Below are 15,660 nucleotides of genomic sequence, written 5' to 3' on the forward strand. Positions count from 1 at the left end.
TCTCCCATTGGATGTGAACTATAAAAGATAAGCAATATTGTGACCTAGTAATAAAAAGTTAGGTGGCTTTGCATGGTAGATGAGAGAATGTTACAAGACTTTTAATTTTAATATCAATTCTATTTAATATATAGTAATGATTGTTGCATCTGTTTTCAGTGGCTGTATTGAAGGGTATGGGTCAATTAGACACAGAAGAAACCCAACCAGTGCTGAATTGTGCTGAACTCTAAAAATTATTGATTTTTATTCTTTTATCTTTTTATTTACCTTTTATTTTTATTTACGTTTTTTATTCCTTTTTCAAGTTACTTGCTTATATGCAATACATAAAGATAAAATTAAAAGGATTTGTTTTTGTCTCCTATTAAATCAAGATACTGTATATTCTATCTTATTTTTGTAGTTCAAGCAGAGATATCATGCTGTTTTCCCATTTATTCAGGGAGAGATGTATTTAATGTTGATACCTGTGCATATGTCTAAAAGTTCAGAACATTCCTTTCAGTTTGCTGGACAAAAAATATTATTTGGGACATAATCAGTACGATCATCCAAATTAATGAGAATGAAAATATTTCAATCTATCCAGCCTAAAATGAACAAATTTAAATAAAAGATTTTATAGAGGTGGTAATTACAATGAAAGCTTGACAGTCATAGCTGTATGACCGATACTGCATTGTTGTTGTCCTTAGTTGAAAAAAAAAATAATAAAAAATCACGATCATTTGTTTCCAGAGGTAGATTGTTATAGCAGGCTTTGAATGCATTTTATTAGAATTTATAGTCCTTCTAGCTTCTGATACTTATTAACCCTGGAAAGAATGTGGGTTCTTTCCTTCTAAGACACCAAACATGCCTAGATATATTTGAATAGAGTACATGCTTTCATCTTAATCTAGGGTGTTTCTGATTTGATACAAACCCATGGGAATCTTTGAGGTCCCTTTGTCGAAAACTGAAGAACAAATAAGCTTCATGCCAGTAAACTATGCATTACTCTTGCAGGTTCATCAGCAGTGTCTGTTTTCATGCGTTTGTACAAAAGAGTGTTAGCAAAAGGTGTTACTTACTCAAAATTTCTGCATGGCTGCAATATAAAAATGTATTACCAATGTTAAAGGTGTTTGGCGATGCCAGCAGAGTGTAATAGAAAACCTTTCCTGAATATCCTGTCAGTCATTAAATGCAAAATGTGAATTCACTGCATGTTTTCATTCAGATATTTTACTTTTGTGTTTTTTAAAAGGTTTCCTCCACTGAGGACTGGTCCTACACAAGCAATTTTTCTCTCCATCGACAGCACCATGAAAATGGCAATGACCAGATGCTTCAACAGATTGGGTATCATTTCAAGCTTCCCCAGACGACAGATCCCATAAAAAAGTTCAAAGATACAATCTACCTCACTCAGGTAACAGTGATATCTTCAATATAAGGAGCTGTTCATGCTGGTTCCAACAGATACTATCAGTGTCTCAAACTGGACCATGGCAGGGGGGTTGGAACTAGGTGATCTTTAAGGTCCCTTCCAACCTCTGAGCCATTTTGTGGTTCTTTGATTTTGTTCTATTATACAACGTTCAGTCACACAGAAACATTCTGCATTGAAGCATTGGAGAGTCCAGTTTAATTTGGAAGTAGCTTGTCTCTCATTTGTTGGAAAGACTGTAATTTTCATGAGAGAAGGGCTGGAATACTTCATGGGGAATTTCCCAGAAACGAGCTCAGTCAAGAGAGAGCCTGGCTGCATGTGCTACTTTGTTCCCTGTCCTCAGGAGGGCACATGCAGGGATATGTTGGACTTTTCTTGGAACGCAGTTCTTCCTGGGGCTACTCTGCTTTATTCCCTGTTGTAGACAGGGTATGTTTTGCTTTTCATGTGGCCCCAGTAGGCTTATTGTTTCCGATTTTGCCAGAAGAAATACATTAGCTTTTGAAACAAAACTATTTGTAGAGAATGCAGCTGTCTGTGAATGCGATCATTGGTAGCTTTTGTTTTGTTATGAACTCTAATATTTATGTTTTAGAGAATCTACTTTGATTTTTTCAATTAAGTAGGTTATATGTTGCTCTTCATCTGAAGTAAGTTTGCCTCATGCTTACTTCTTTTTTCTTTGTGATTTTTATGTGACTAATAAATAATGTTAAGTAACTTTTCAATGTTGCTAAGCAAGATTAAAGTGCTATTAGTTTTTTGTTGTGTTCCAAGAATTTCAGAAACACTCTTGCTGGGAATAACTGCACATTCACTATGTTTTTGATGTTTGAGAGCTGCTGTCAGCAAGTTTTATATAAAAACAAAACAGCTGGGGAACTTTAAGCACTGATGACAGGAGAACAAGGATAGATGATGCTGTGAAATTGAAAGCAGGGGTAAACTTGCACAGTGAGGTCTTGACTCAGAATGCTATGAGAGTTTCTGCAGGGTTAAGTCTGTTGAGGCCTCATTAACAGGCTAAACAATTTAAGAATACCAGAATGATGATAGCAAAACAGATAAGGAGAGTTAACTTGGCTCTAATAGTTAACTTAGAAGTGTTCTTTACCTTTGAGCTTTCCTAAAGAAGAACTTCTTCTCTTCATTTTGAGACTTCCTTTAATAGCTCCTCGGCCTAGTAACATTCTTTGTGAAGAAAATAACTGCTTCTTTGGCTTCTGTTGAGAACCTCGCCAATGCAAAATTACAGCAAATGTTTTATTAAAGATGAAGTGGGGAGGGAGGACAGAATGTATGCTGGAACTGTGTATTGCATGTGTTTGAAGTTGTGTGCCGTTGCTGTGATACCTGTTTTACGAGTCAATATATACACATATGCTTTGAAAGCAAAGCACACTAAAAATAACTGGTTTTTTTTAATGTATTTCTTGACCAAGGTGATGCAGGCTCAGTGTACAAAGGCAGAAACTGAATTCTATCGTTTTAGTCAAAGCGAAATAATCAACGGAGAAGGTCACACAATGGGTGCTCTGTATTGGCAACTCAATGACATCTGGCAAGCACCTTCGTGGGCTTCCTTGGGTAAGTTTTGCAACAGTCTGATAAAATGCACCAGCTGTCAGTCTTTGTTTTGCTCAACTGGAAACATCAGAATAAGAAGCAAGGCTCTGCACTCTCTCTCGGGTCACTTTGCGCAATTTAAGCGTGTGTCTGTCCATCGTTGAGAAATGCTTTCCAGAAAAGTGTTTTACACAGGGTCATCCTAATAGTCTGTGGACGAGGGTAATGAAAAAAGCAATTATTTTCCTTCGGAAGTTTTGCTCTTTAAGTTCAGATTTTGCAGCCAGCAACTCAAACAGTGTTTTAGAAAGGTTTAGTGTAGAGAAGTTAAAATTATATTTAATTCTTAATTCCTGAAAATACGTTTGTCATTAAGTGGTATTCTGGTTTTTCCAAAGAAAATAAGGAGATGATTGAAGAAGGATAAAGCTGTCTACTAGGAAGCAGCAATGGTTAACCATGAGAGCACAGCCCCATTTTCCAGAGAAATTTTGTATTTATTTTTTGCAAAAATTCTTTTAAAATTGGAAATTTCTAAGAAATTTTATTTCCAGAAGGGCCTAGAAATCCCTGATGGTAGTAGTTGACTTAGTTATACTGGTGCACGTGAGCACCTAGTCACCCTGAATGAGAATGGACAGAAAGACAGCTAGTGAGATAAGATAAGAAGGAGCAGCTATGCATAAAATTATGATTTCCATAATAATCCCAACAGATTTGGTGACACTGTGTCCCCTGAGGTAAAACGATCAAAACAACTCCCTTCAGTGGCAGTAGCACGTTGTCCAAAACCTGTGGAACTATCATCCTGTTCGAAGCAGGATGGGATTTATGATCTGATGGTGTCCTTAGCTGTATATTAAGTGGGTTGAAACTATCTTCTCCGTGCACAATGTGATTTTCACCAGAGCTTTGTATGATACCTCTCACCCAGCATAGCTTCTGGGAAACTCTTTACAGGCAAGATGAGTAGCTGAGATTTGGTGTCCAACTTAGTGTCAGGTGAGGTGAATCACTCTTTGTAGCTAAATTATTTTGCTAATATGCTATGTAGCTAAACTGCACGTGGTATCTCCTTTTATTCTTTTCATATATATTATTTTCAGAGCACCAAAATGGAGGAAGCAGATATATGAAGAGAGAACTTGCTTAGGCAATAAGAAATAGGAGAGGAATGTGTGGTATGAAGGAAGTGGCTGTGTTTCGTGTTTTGTACGCTTTATCTGGAAGTCACTAAGAGTTAGTGTTAAGTTCTGGATCTTTCCTTATTACAAAATGCCATTTGGTCTTGTTTTAGAAACTTGCCCCACCCTACCTGTCTTTCTTTTTAGCTCTCTGAGAGTCATTTGTCCTTCTCTCATTTTTTCTTCATTCATCCAAGCAAAACAGCGGGCACCAACAAAGGCTAACAAAGTAGTAGAAGTAACAGACTATTTTAGTCAAACATTAAGACAGTGGTCTGGCTATAATGGTCACGTTCCTGGACTTTCTGTTCTTGTACTTGTAGTCCAAATATCCCGATGTTTATTTTTATGATTCTAGCAGTTACTGACAATCTTGGGCTTTCAGTGCCTCAGAAGAAAAAGATACTTGGAAAAATGCCTCTTTGTAAAGGCAGGTGTATTGATAGATGAAGTGATTGTGAAGACCATAAATATGTCTTCTTAAGTACAGTGCTGATGTCATTGTAGAAAATACATCAAATATTTGAATTATTCATGTGTTGTTGAAGTTAGTTTGCAGAAAAGAAGCTGAGCAGAGATGCAGCTGTCCCTTTGTTTCCTTCTGTTCCCTCAGTGGAATGAGGAAAGGTTTAATATTCATTTAATTAGGCACTGTGGTAGAGGGATTTTTGAAATGCTAATGGCAGAAATTATGCAAAACTTCAGGGAAATTAGTTTTATTTGCACTTCAAAAACATGGCTCTGCATCTTGTTAGATGGCACAGTGGTATCACCAAAGCGCTGCTTATTTAAATCTGTTACTTCACAGGGACCCGTGGAGGGACTTGCATAATTTCCTGGACCAAGCGGAAGTGTTTCCTCATGAAATGGGGAGGGAAAAGGATAGCAAACACATCTCACTAACTTAACTTAAAAATATTTGCTGGGAATTGAATGAAAAGACAGCACAGGACTTCTGCCTTCAGTTCAGAACGAAACATATTTCACCACAACTGGATTTGGTTTGTTAGCAGCTGGTTGTGAAGCCAGTTGTGTTTTAGCATCCGTTGTAGTGTGTTTTGGGAAGTGCTGCGACGCACGTGGCAATTTATCACCCTCCCACACAGCGTCACCTCGAGGTGCCCCACTGCTTGTCATGAGATTCCCTGGAAGAGATAACTGGCTTTTATTGCAGGTTCAATATTCAAACCCCCGGTGAGCTGAAACCACAGGCTATTATGGAGAATAATAGATCTGAATTCATGAGGCTGATGCGAGGAAAGAGCTAGCAGCATGTTTCTCAGGTTGCATTTAATGATTTCAAGTGATTAATTTAAAATCCATGCCAGGGAGAAGAACAGTTTGTTCTCACTCCTGCTATGAGTCTAAAAGGCTTCAGGGAACAGCCAGAAAAGAGCGTACCAGGGTCTCTTTTCAAACCTAATTTTAGTTTCCTGATCTGAAGTTTGTTATTACAAAGAATACAGACCCCATGTTATTATCAGGAAGAAAATGGGGAACGTGGATCTCTTCAATAATTTGTTTAAATGTGAGGGGAGGAGGAAACCACCTCAGGTCTGTTCCAGATAACTTTGGACTGTTGCTTTTGGGTATGCTGGCCTGTTACAGGAAAGTTTAAACCCAGAAATATCTCATGATAACTACTTGATCTCTGCATTTCTTTCCATTTTGGGGGTGGGGAGAGTATTTTATGTGCAAATTGCCTAATTTTTAAATCAAGAAATATGACTGATCTTAAGGAAATGAAGGCAACAGATGATCTGAAAGATGAGGCTTTTGTAACAAGTGAACTTTCGGTCCTCTGCGCTGACTGAAATTACTTGGACAATTCTGTTACCGAGGTCCTGCTGCTGGAGAAGTTATCTTTGGAAGTCCTTTCCTGTGTGAAACTGCTCCAGCAGTGGAGCTTTGTTCTTCAAAGGGGCTGTAGGCTTTTGGGGAAGGGAAATGCCAACCTTAAAAAGCCGGCTTCAGGTAAACAGACGGGTGGTGTCGTAAACATCCCAGAACAATAGCTGTAGTAGTTGAAGCCTAGGATGAGTTTTGAAATGGTAAAAAACTTCTAATCCTGTGGTTTGTTTGCTCTTGTTTACTGAGCTTTTTGTTTGGTTGTTTTTTTCCTTGTGAAAGTATGTTGCCAAGTTTACTCTGAATGGTTTCCTCCACTGTGCGAGTTCTTTGAGGATCTCTGTATTTGCTGCATAGGGAGAAAAGCTGTCTGTCCTTCCAGCAGCTGTCGTGATTATGGAAACCAGTCAGAAATGAAGGCACGGGGAAAACTGAGGGTAGGACCCATTACAAGATAAACGGGACTTCACACTACTCGAAGTAACAGAAACTGCTCTACTTCAATTGCATTGTTCATTTTTGTATTTAAGACAGTAAAGACTAGGTTTTCATCATGTCAGTAAAGCTGAGAAAAAAATTCAAGTCAGCAGGCCCTGAAACCTCAGCCCATATTGGGTGTCCTGTCTGCAGTCATGGTGGGCCCTGTCTGAGGCCTGCAGCGAGCAGCATCTATGGCCCTGACAACTCAAATTCCTGACAGTCTTGTGGCAGCCCTGAGGGCTTCAGAAAGTTCAGCCTCTCCCAGAGCCTGAGCTTGGGCACAGTGCTCGTTTCTCAAAGACTGTTGCTTATAGTTTTCAGATCAGATACAGCCTTGCGGTTTGGTGCTTCGAATAAGCCATCTCCAGTCCAAATTTCTCATCTTCTTAGGTTCTGTGGCTCTGAAAAATAACTGGTTAGTGCTCCTTGGTGTTTGGAGGAGTTGTCCTTTAGACCACCAATGCTTTATACCAGAAGTTGTCCTTGGAACACAACAGCATGGCTTTTTTCTTGTGCTGAGCAGCACCAACATGGGATGTTCATCAGTTTAGCAAACTGTTTTGAAGAAACTCTGCAGCCTCTCCTGAAGTATTCCTTCAGGCTTCATCTCTTCAGTTTGCTTCAGTCCAGGTAGCTTGAATGCCAGTGCTGTTTTGTTGGCAGCAGTCTGATCTTTAGCCCAATTCAATTTTGTACGGGTTGTCCAGGCAGACACAAGCTTTTCTTGTCTGCTCACCCGTCTAGCAGTTTGCTAGTGAGCTTGCTTAACACGAGGTGATGTGCAGGGTGCTGAGCTGGAGCTAACACACTTTGTTCTCCATAAATTTCATTCATGTCTGCGTGGAGTGCAGGCTGAGCATGTCCAGGTCTGCCTGGTGAAAGCCACAAACACACCCTGTAAAGACCTACATCACTCTGGATGTGAAGTCCTTAATTACGAGGTGTTTGTAAGTGCAGAGAGCGCTGTACGAGCACCAAAACAGCAAGGTAATTGGTTCCAACACAAGCACGTTACTGGAAATCTTCTTCCAGCATCCCTGAACTCTAAACCTGTTGTGTAAAACAAAGAGCCAGAAACACAAGTGAAGCTGGTATCTTAAGTTTTCTTTCCTCGTGAGGTTATGCAGCTGACTTGCTGCTTCTTTTTAGTGCTGTTTGAATGACGAGATAGCAGCCAAGCAGAGAGTGAAAGTGCTGACATTGGGTGCTGGGTGCACAATGAAAAGAGAAAGGAATGGAAATGGTTCCTCTTTCAAAATGTCTGTATGGCAGTGTTGCATCTGGCAAAATTGTTTTTTTTTTTTTTTTTTTTTTTTTGAAGAGCAGACGAGGTTTGATGCTTTTCCAGCTTGTTAATGACAGACTATCAAATTATTAAAAGTAATGAGGTACAGCTTCCCATTAAATAAGCAGAGCAAACTGTTTGGCGTGTCTGCAACATGAGCTTAACTAAATCCCATACAGTAAGCGTTGTCTCTAGACTTCAGTAAATTAATTTTGCCTAACTTAGGAGTTGCCCTTGTTTTGAGAACTTGGGCTTCATTGTTCCTGATGTTCTAGGGAAGAACTGAAAGAGAACTGATGAAAGGGGAGGAGAGATTAATCAGACTATTATCGGTTTCTTTACAGTGGTGGGAGTTGGTGGCAGTGCCACCAGTGTCTTTGTGTTTGTCCAGATGCTCTAACTGCTTGTTTGCCACGTGGTACGCTGTGTCAGTTCTGTTAATGTCACTTGTGTAGAAGTCTTCCTTTAATTGGATGGCAGAATATCAATGATAGGGTGGAAACTTAAAAAATGTGACTTTTTGGTGAAGATCATAAAAAGCTTGGAAGAGCATCAGATTCCTTCCAGAGGTGAGCCTTGTCTGGAAGGAAACAAGATTAACTTTGGTCGTTCTCTGCACCTGGTAGAGGTGAAAAAGGGTGGTGATGACATGGTATTGCTATAGCAGAACTTGAGAGCACAGGAAAGGATCCTGTGCCAAGATAATGTTGGATTCATCTGGGTCTTTCTATGTTTTATCCCTTTCCAGAGTACGGTGGTAAGTGGAAGCTGCTTCATTATTTTGCCCAGCACTTCTTTGCCCCGCTGCTGCCTGTGGCGTATGAAGACAAAGGCGTGTTGAACATCTACGGTGTCTCAGATCTTCACACGGACCACGAGCTGACTCTGAAGGTAAGGGACAGCCCTCCAACTGCCCTTGTGTCCCTCCTTGTAGAACGTCAGCTACTGAATGAACGAAACTGAAATGAGCACATCTTCATATAGACAAACTCAGGAAGTCCATTCCCAACCACAATGGGATGCCATTCATGGCATTCTGTAATATTCTTAGGGGCAATACTGCCCTTTGTTTGTTGTTACAGTACTGAGCACTGTTTCACAGAACAAGGAACTAAGTGCCTGTAGGTGTAGGCCTGAAGCTCACTATTCTGTTGCAATCTTGTAGGGATTTATGGTTAAATAAACCAGGTCTGTAAAATGGTACCTCATTACTTCATCTGTTCCTTGGGTGTTAGAACTAGGCTGATGAGCTAAAGCGGGGGGAAAAAAGGATCACACCTTCACTCGACAGCACTTAAACCACACTGCTTTGGGAAAATAACTATATATATATATATTTTTTTGGTATGTGTGAAATACCAAGAAAACATCTAGGTGTGCTTTAACTGCAGGGTCACCTATGCAATATCACCATTTTACACTTGATGCCTTTACTGTGTCTTCTGACACTGCTATAGAAAGTGGTAGGTTTTCTGAGATAGTATTTGGGCTGCTGAGTTGCCTTGTAGAACACAGTTATACTTTTCAGTTTCCTAAGTTTTATTGCTGTTAATTATATGCAAACCAGACTCCAAGTGAATTCAGTTGCCATTATGTATTGCAAGATACAGTTCTGACATAAAGAGCTTCCCATGTGAAAAAGCTAAGGATAGAAAAAGAGCCCTAGAGATAAGGAGTGACTCACTAGTTGGTTCAGAACTAATATTCTGAGTATGTCTATTACTATTTCACTGCTCTGTCTGGTAGGTTGTGATGAATTTTCAGATTTATAAGTTTAGTAGGTTTTGTTTGTTTTCAATATATATATATACATATATATATTTTAAATCAGCTCATATCTCTGTTCTGGAGAGGATTTTGGCAACTGACAGCCTCCAGTATGGAAAATGTTTGTCATTTCTGGATCGTCAGTTTTTAGATTAGGATTGTAATTAAAGGAATTGTTCATTTCTGGTCTGAGTTATTGTCACAGACTTAAATTAAAATTTTCGGATAAAATCAGAAAATGCATTGGTAGCAGGCTAGTTCCAGTGAATATTGCATTTAGCACTTCAAGAAATTTTGGAACTTCAAACTTTTGAGTCAAGCTTTGGAGTCAAGATATGTTTCTGACTGCAGAACCCTGCTAAGGTCCAAAACCAACCTAAAATATTTAAGGAGAGAATTCTGTCATTCTCATTAAGTGCCTGTCTTCCAAATTATGCATTTTGAAATGTAAGGGTGTATTCATAATGCATGCGTGATCTCTGGGTATGTATATTTTACTGTCTTAATATAACTTCTGAAGTCCCTTTTAAGATGATGCAGCAGGCTTCTGTTTAACAGTGATTGTGCAGAAGCCCTAGATTACCCAGTTGGGTTACATCAAATAACACGGAGCAATTTCAAGAAAATCCTTTGTTTCACTTTTTTAATCAGGCAGAGGAGGAAAAAGAGCCAAGTAATTCCATTTCCCAGCACACCCTTGAGAGGAATTGTCAATGCCCTCCTCTCAAGGAGCCTGGAGAAAAACAAAAAGCCTTGCAGATCAGAAAGAGTAGCAGATCCAGGTTGTTTGAAACAGACTTAGGTTTATATAACAATCTCATTATTATTCAGTATTGATTGTTTAAACCTTTGTAAAGTTTCTTTCTATGAGAGTTGAAAATTGGCTGGTTCTGTCAGGAGAGCATCTCTTCCTATGACTGATGGGAAACCTAGTGTGCTGGGTTGTTTTCACAGATGTAATTTCTCTTCTGCTAAGCTTTGTGCTCTCTCAACATGCCTGATAGGTCACCGTGCACTCATGGAGTTCTCTGGAGCCGGTCTGCACCCTTGCCAAAGACGGCGTGACTGTTAGAGCACAAAGTGCTGTCCCCATCTACAAGGAGCCCATAAACGACTTGCTGGAAAGATGCAGGAATTGCACCAGGAAAAGCTGCGTTGTTACTTTTTATCTTGTGGGAGAAGGTGGGCTCCGGAGCCCCACAAATCACCACTTCCTCTCATCCCTGAAGGATGCTGTCGGATTGGAAAAGGCGCAACTTAGTGTAAGCATCAGTCATGCTAAATTACAGCATTTGGTTCTGCTAGTCTCAGTATTTTGAGTTGCTTGCCTGCTGGCAAGCAGTGCCTGCTTCCACTCAATGTTCTGTCTCTCTAGCTGTGGCAAGTTTAGATTCCATGTAGAGGAGTTCTAAATTGTGCTGTTTTTTTCCCCTCTGTGCCATGATATGCATATCTGAATAACACTTCTTTAATGTATAAAGTTTTGTTTTTTTTTTTAAATAATGAAGTCTCCCTTTCACTTGTTTTCCCTCTTTCACCTCACTGCTGCAGCATTGCTCCCTTCGTTCTTTTTGTCTCTAGGCAGCAAATAGCATTGTAACAAGTGCTTTTGGTTTGCAAACAGCAGCATAGGTCAGTACTAGGTATGTGGAGTATTGTCAACGGTATTTCTTCTTGAAGTGCTCAGACTCTGAGATCAGTGTGCCATGGCTAACATGCAATATTGCATGCTCATTTCCTCCTCCTGCAAATCCCTGCCCTCCAGCGAGGGGGTTCTGATTTGCATAATAGTGATTATTTCATAATATCTGTGAAGTGTGGCAGTCCTCTGAACAGGCACAAAAAGCATCAGAGTGTTGCGTAACATTCACTTACTCCATTTGCTGCTTTTCCCTAGATTTCTTCAATTTCTAGCAAGCCTGCTCTGCGTATGTGTACAGGCACATTTGGTTAAGCTTCACTTTTTGTTTGTAAATCTTACTGCAAAATTCTTAATCAGCAGAGTGGCCGGATGGCGACCTGTGCCTTCTCACATGAGGTTTCCAAACTGCAGCTTTGCTTTTTAGAGCTAAACTAAACAAGGGGGGAATAGAGGTCTTTAATCTCTTTAAATCTGGACCAGCATAATTGCTTTACAAAAAGAAAATGGGCTAGATTTTCCCCTCTTATCTCTTTCACGGCAGCACGGCCTGCCTCCTCCGTATACAAAGGAAAGAAATCAGCTTGTTTTTTATTTTTTTCAGCTGGTGGCACAATCTGGAGTCTGAGTCATGCGGGTTTTTTTTGTGGATGACATCACCAATAATAAAAGCTCTGCAACTGGAGCACCGTTGGGAGATCTCTCTCCTTTTTCCCATGGCTGTGTTGTCTCTGCAGTAGTAGCTAATAAGGATAGCTAGCAAGGATAAATGCAGAGGAGTTATTTTAAGAGCATATGCAGCTGTGATTTAAAAAATAATTCTGTTTCGTGAGAAGCTGGCACTTCTATACATAGTTACTAACAATCTAACTAGACTTTCAAATATATTCCTCATCCAAGTGCTACTTTTCACAGTATTCCTTCAGTGTTTTTTTCAGAAAGCACAAAATGCAAAGCACGTGTGTTTTTTTCTGAAAAATTAATAGCATTGTTTTTCTTTTAAGCAGGTTGTGTTTTCTGCTCTTGTTTGCTTTCTACATGTAGTCACCGAGTATTTGAAAATGATGTGGCATAATGTTTAATGATGGGGAATGGAGGCTGCTCCTTGAAAATGCATCCTGGTCGTGCTTTTAAACCTCAGAGAGATTAACTGCTCATAGAACTTAATATAAAGCATTAAGCCATGTCCTGGTATTTTACATCATAGCTGCCTTCTAAACGCAGCATAAAGCTTTCACTGCCCTGTTCCATTAAGATGAGGTGACTGCCTCTGTTATTTTTATCATCTTTTGCATCTATGTGCTTCTGTTACCGATGTAACCGCAAAGACCAACTACTTCAGAGCGTGAATTTATAGGTTATGGGTGAAGTATGGTGGTAAAAGGGCAAACCTCTATCACTGCAGTAAGTATAGGATACAAGTACTAGGTACAAATCAGATTACCATTTATTTGGTTATTTTCAAAAGAAAATAGTGAAGTGATAACAGTCCATGGCACTTTTTCACAATCTCTAGTATTCTGTGGGAAGGCTGTAACCAATGTTTGCAGTTTTTGCATGATTCTTATATATTAAACCTGTTGGCTTGACCTGTTGTTCCAGAATGTATTTTAATAAGAGAATTAGAAGAGAAAAATAATTTTGATAAACTGTGTTTTTTCACGGTCTGTTTACTGACAGAGAACCCTTTCCCATTTTGAGAGTAACTGGTTGTTCTTAATATGTGTGTGTGTATAAAAATCTATACATATTTCGTTTTTTCTTTCTTCCAGGCTGCTGTATCCCAACAAGATGACGTTTATGTATTTGATCTCCAGACAACTGCAATTGCTCCTTTTGTGACTCTGGATGTAGGGAGTATAAAAGGCAGATTTAGTGACAACGGTTTCCTCATGATCGAAAAGAAGAAAGCGGTTGTGTTTTATCCTTGGGAGCCTACCAGTGCTGAAGAGCTAGAAAAGTCGCTCACCTTGACATCTCTGATGGACGTTGCCTGAGGATTTCTTTCTAGTGTGAAAGAAAGAAGTGAAACAGGAAGAGGAAAAACTCAGAAGAATTTGACTGAAGTAGAAGTGTGGTGTATGAGATGAGCTGACTGGAGAATATATTGTCCATTCCTGTCCTGTGTGAATTTTAACTGCTGGTTCAATGTAAAGATACCAACAACAAAGCTTGCTTATAATACATATGATGCATTGAAAGTGAGGCTTTGTCAGGTAACTGGAAAAATATGTCCCACATAAAAATGGGTGGGGTCAGTTGATGCAAGAGAGCTAGCCTGAGTCCTCCAGTTCACTTGAGAAGAATCACAGGGTTGTGGATATCTCATAAGTAAGAGGGAGGACAAATATGTACCTCCACACCCTATTTGTAAAACCCCATATTTTTTCCTGGATAATGTGGTGTGAGACGTGTCTGGCTGTAGGAAAAGGGAGAGGAGAAGAGTTGGCCAAAGGTGCAAGGAGAAAGGAGGCGGTGGAGAGAAGAAATGGTCATGTGTGAGGATCACAGAGTTATAAATGGTTCCCTTTTCTCTACAAGAGGCACAGGGCCTCCTCTCCTTCCAGAGGGGTTGGCTTAGATTTGTCTATCAAGCAAATTGTGTCATAATTAGGTTTTATGTTTTGGCTTGTGTCTTTTTAACCTCTCATGTGTGTGTTACCTGTGAAACATGACATGGACATCATCAAAGGAAACCCTGAATATCTTAAATAGCTCAGTGTGTGGGTTCCCTGTAGAAGACAGCGTTTACTCATGATGAGATCTGGTGGCACATTATGCTCCTTAGGCCGTGCAGGGTAACGGTGCTTCACCTTTTACTCTGTTTTTGAACAAGTTGTTTTTAAAATGTTTTGGTTTCCCGTGGAAATGTCTCACTTGGGCATTTGATACAAAGAAAATGTGCTTCAGGGTAGGGGGCTGCAGCAGTCTGCAGAGCCAACAGCTGGAGATTTGGCTCTCATGAAGCCCAGGCCGTGGAGCCGTGCCACAGGCAGGTTGCTAAACATTGGTCCTGTGTATCTGAGGAGGTTTGAAACACAACTGGGATCTTGCTGGGGTTCCACAGGGCACCTGCCACAGCGCAGCCACATTTTCCTGCGCAGCACCGAGCAGAATCAGCACTTCAGAGCGGAAAGTGTTTGACCGAATTGTGCTGGGGACAGTTTTTCACCACCTTCGCAGTGAAAGCACCGTGTGGGTGGCGCGTGCTGCTGGTGCTGGGGTCTGGAGCACGTGTGGGGAGGGTGCGTGCGTGTCCCATTCACTGGTCAGTCCGAAAAGCTGAAATGAAGGGCTGCTTTGTTGCAGTGATTGCAGTTTTAACGGCAACCGGATGAGCACGTTGACTGATGCTCGGTGATCTGCGGCTGTTGTTGAATGGTTCGTTAACCAAAACTGACCTAGTCCTCAGCAAGAGGAAAAACTTGGACATAAAAGGGAAACGATGAATGGAAGCTCTTACAAATGCTTTTGTAGGTGATCAGAACAGCTAAGGAGAGCTTTTCTGATTAAAGAGTTGTTCTAGTTGAAAAAAGACACAAAAGTAATCAAAATATGTGTATGTGCCAGTATTTATAGAATATGTAAAATAAATAGGGAAAATGATAGCCATGAGTAAAACTGAACCGTTAGAAAATGCACACACTTAGTAACAGCACTTAAGAGAGACCCGAGAGGCATCTTGGGCCAACAATATAAGAAAAATACGGGGTTGTTTCAGTGTCCTGGGCTCAAGTGGGATCCAAACAGCAGCAGAGTCTGGATAAGGTAAGGATGGAAGAAAGCAACTGCTGTGCAGAAAATACGGAATAAATATTATTAATAAACATTACTGCAGCGTATCAGGTTAGTCAATGTCTTTGTCTTGCATTGAGGTAGAAATGTCTCCAGGAAATCTAGCTGGAGTTTGAAAATGACATTTGATAGTGTCAAACAAATAAAACTGACAGAATTACTTCAAAGGATATTGGAAGGACTATCTTAAGACCAATGATATTTGTTCTGAGTGCATCTTGGAATATAAATTAAGTTTCAGTCATAGTAGAGATCTTTCAGATCTGTAGAAGCCATCAACCAGGAATTTGGATAGCTGTGAACTTGGTTAACCTGCCGTGAACTGCAGGTAAAATCATGAAAGAATATGACGTGGTTCTTCAGCACTGAATGAAGTGGCTGTGCACCCTGTGCCCATCAGCAAAGGTATACAGCAGAGCGTTCTTATGTAAGATGCTTTTTGATATATTTTTTTTCAGTTACTGTATTGGCATTAAAGGGTTAAGAGAAATTTTTAATTATTATTTTTGAAGGTCAGAGGCTCTCTAAAGCTTACGCCCATTCCTTCTCGCTAGAAAACTTGGATTCATACTGTAATCAAAGATTTGTGATTGCTCAAGCCAAATTCCTGGTCTGAAAGCAGAATTAATGGGAGAGATTCCCTTCCATCAGTCTTAAT

The 15,660-nt window shown here is 40.0% G+C and overlaps 1 protein-coding gene across 3 annotated transcripts in view; it reads left to right on the top strand.

Moving 5' to 3' along the window:
• The window catches only part of MANBA (mannosidase beta), a 51,772-nt gene that overhangs the window by 30,336 nt on the left and 5,776 nt on the right, over window positions 1-15,660 (top strand). Inside the window, exons 13-17 of one of the 3 annotated variants that reach the window (XM_082760204.1) lie at window positions 1,253-1,417; window positions 2,881-3,025; window positions 8,550-8,692; window positions 10,573-10,830; window positions 12,980-15,407. In XM_082760204.1, the coding sequence (XP_082616330.1) occupies window positions 1,253-1,417; window positions 2,881-3,025; window positions 8,550-8,692; window positions 10,573-10,830; window positions 12,980-13,204 (936 nt within the window). In that variant the 3' untranslated portion in view covers window positions 13,205-15,407. The remainder of the gene's footprint in view (window positions 1-1,252; window positions 1,418-2,880; window positions 3,026-8,549; window positions 8,693-10,572; window positions 10,831-12,979; window positions 15,408-15,660) is intronic. The other 2 variants (XM_082760205.1, XM_082760206.1) reach the window with 2 other exon arrangements.

This window comes from Aythya marila (assembly GCF_965140915.1).
Source record: "Aythya marila genome assembly, chromosome: 4".
In the NCBI taxonomy this organism is placed as follows: domain Eukaryota; kingdom Metazoa; phylum Chordata; class Aves; order Anseriformes; family Anatidae; genus Aythya; species Aythya marila.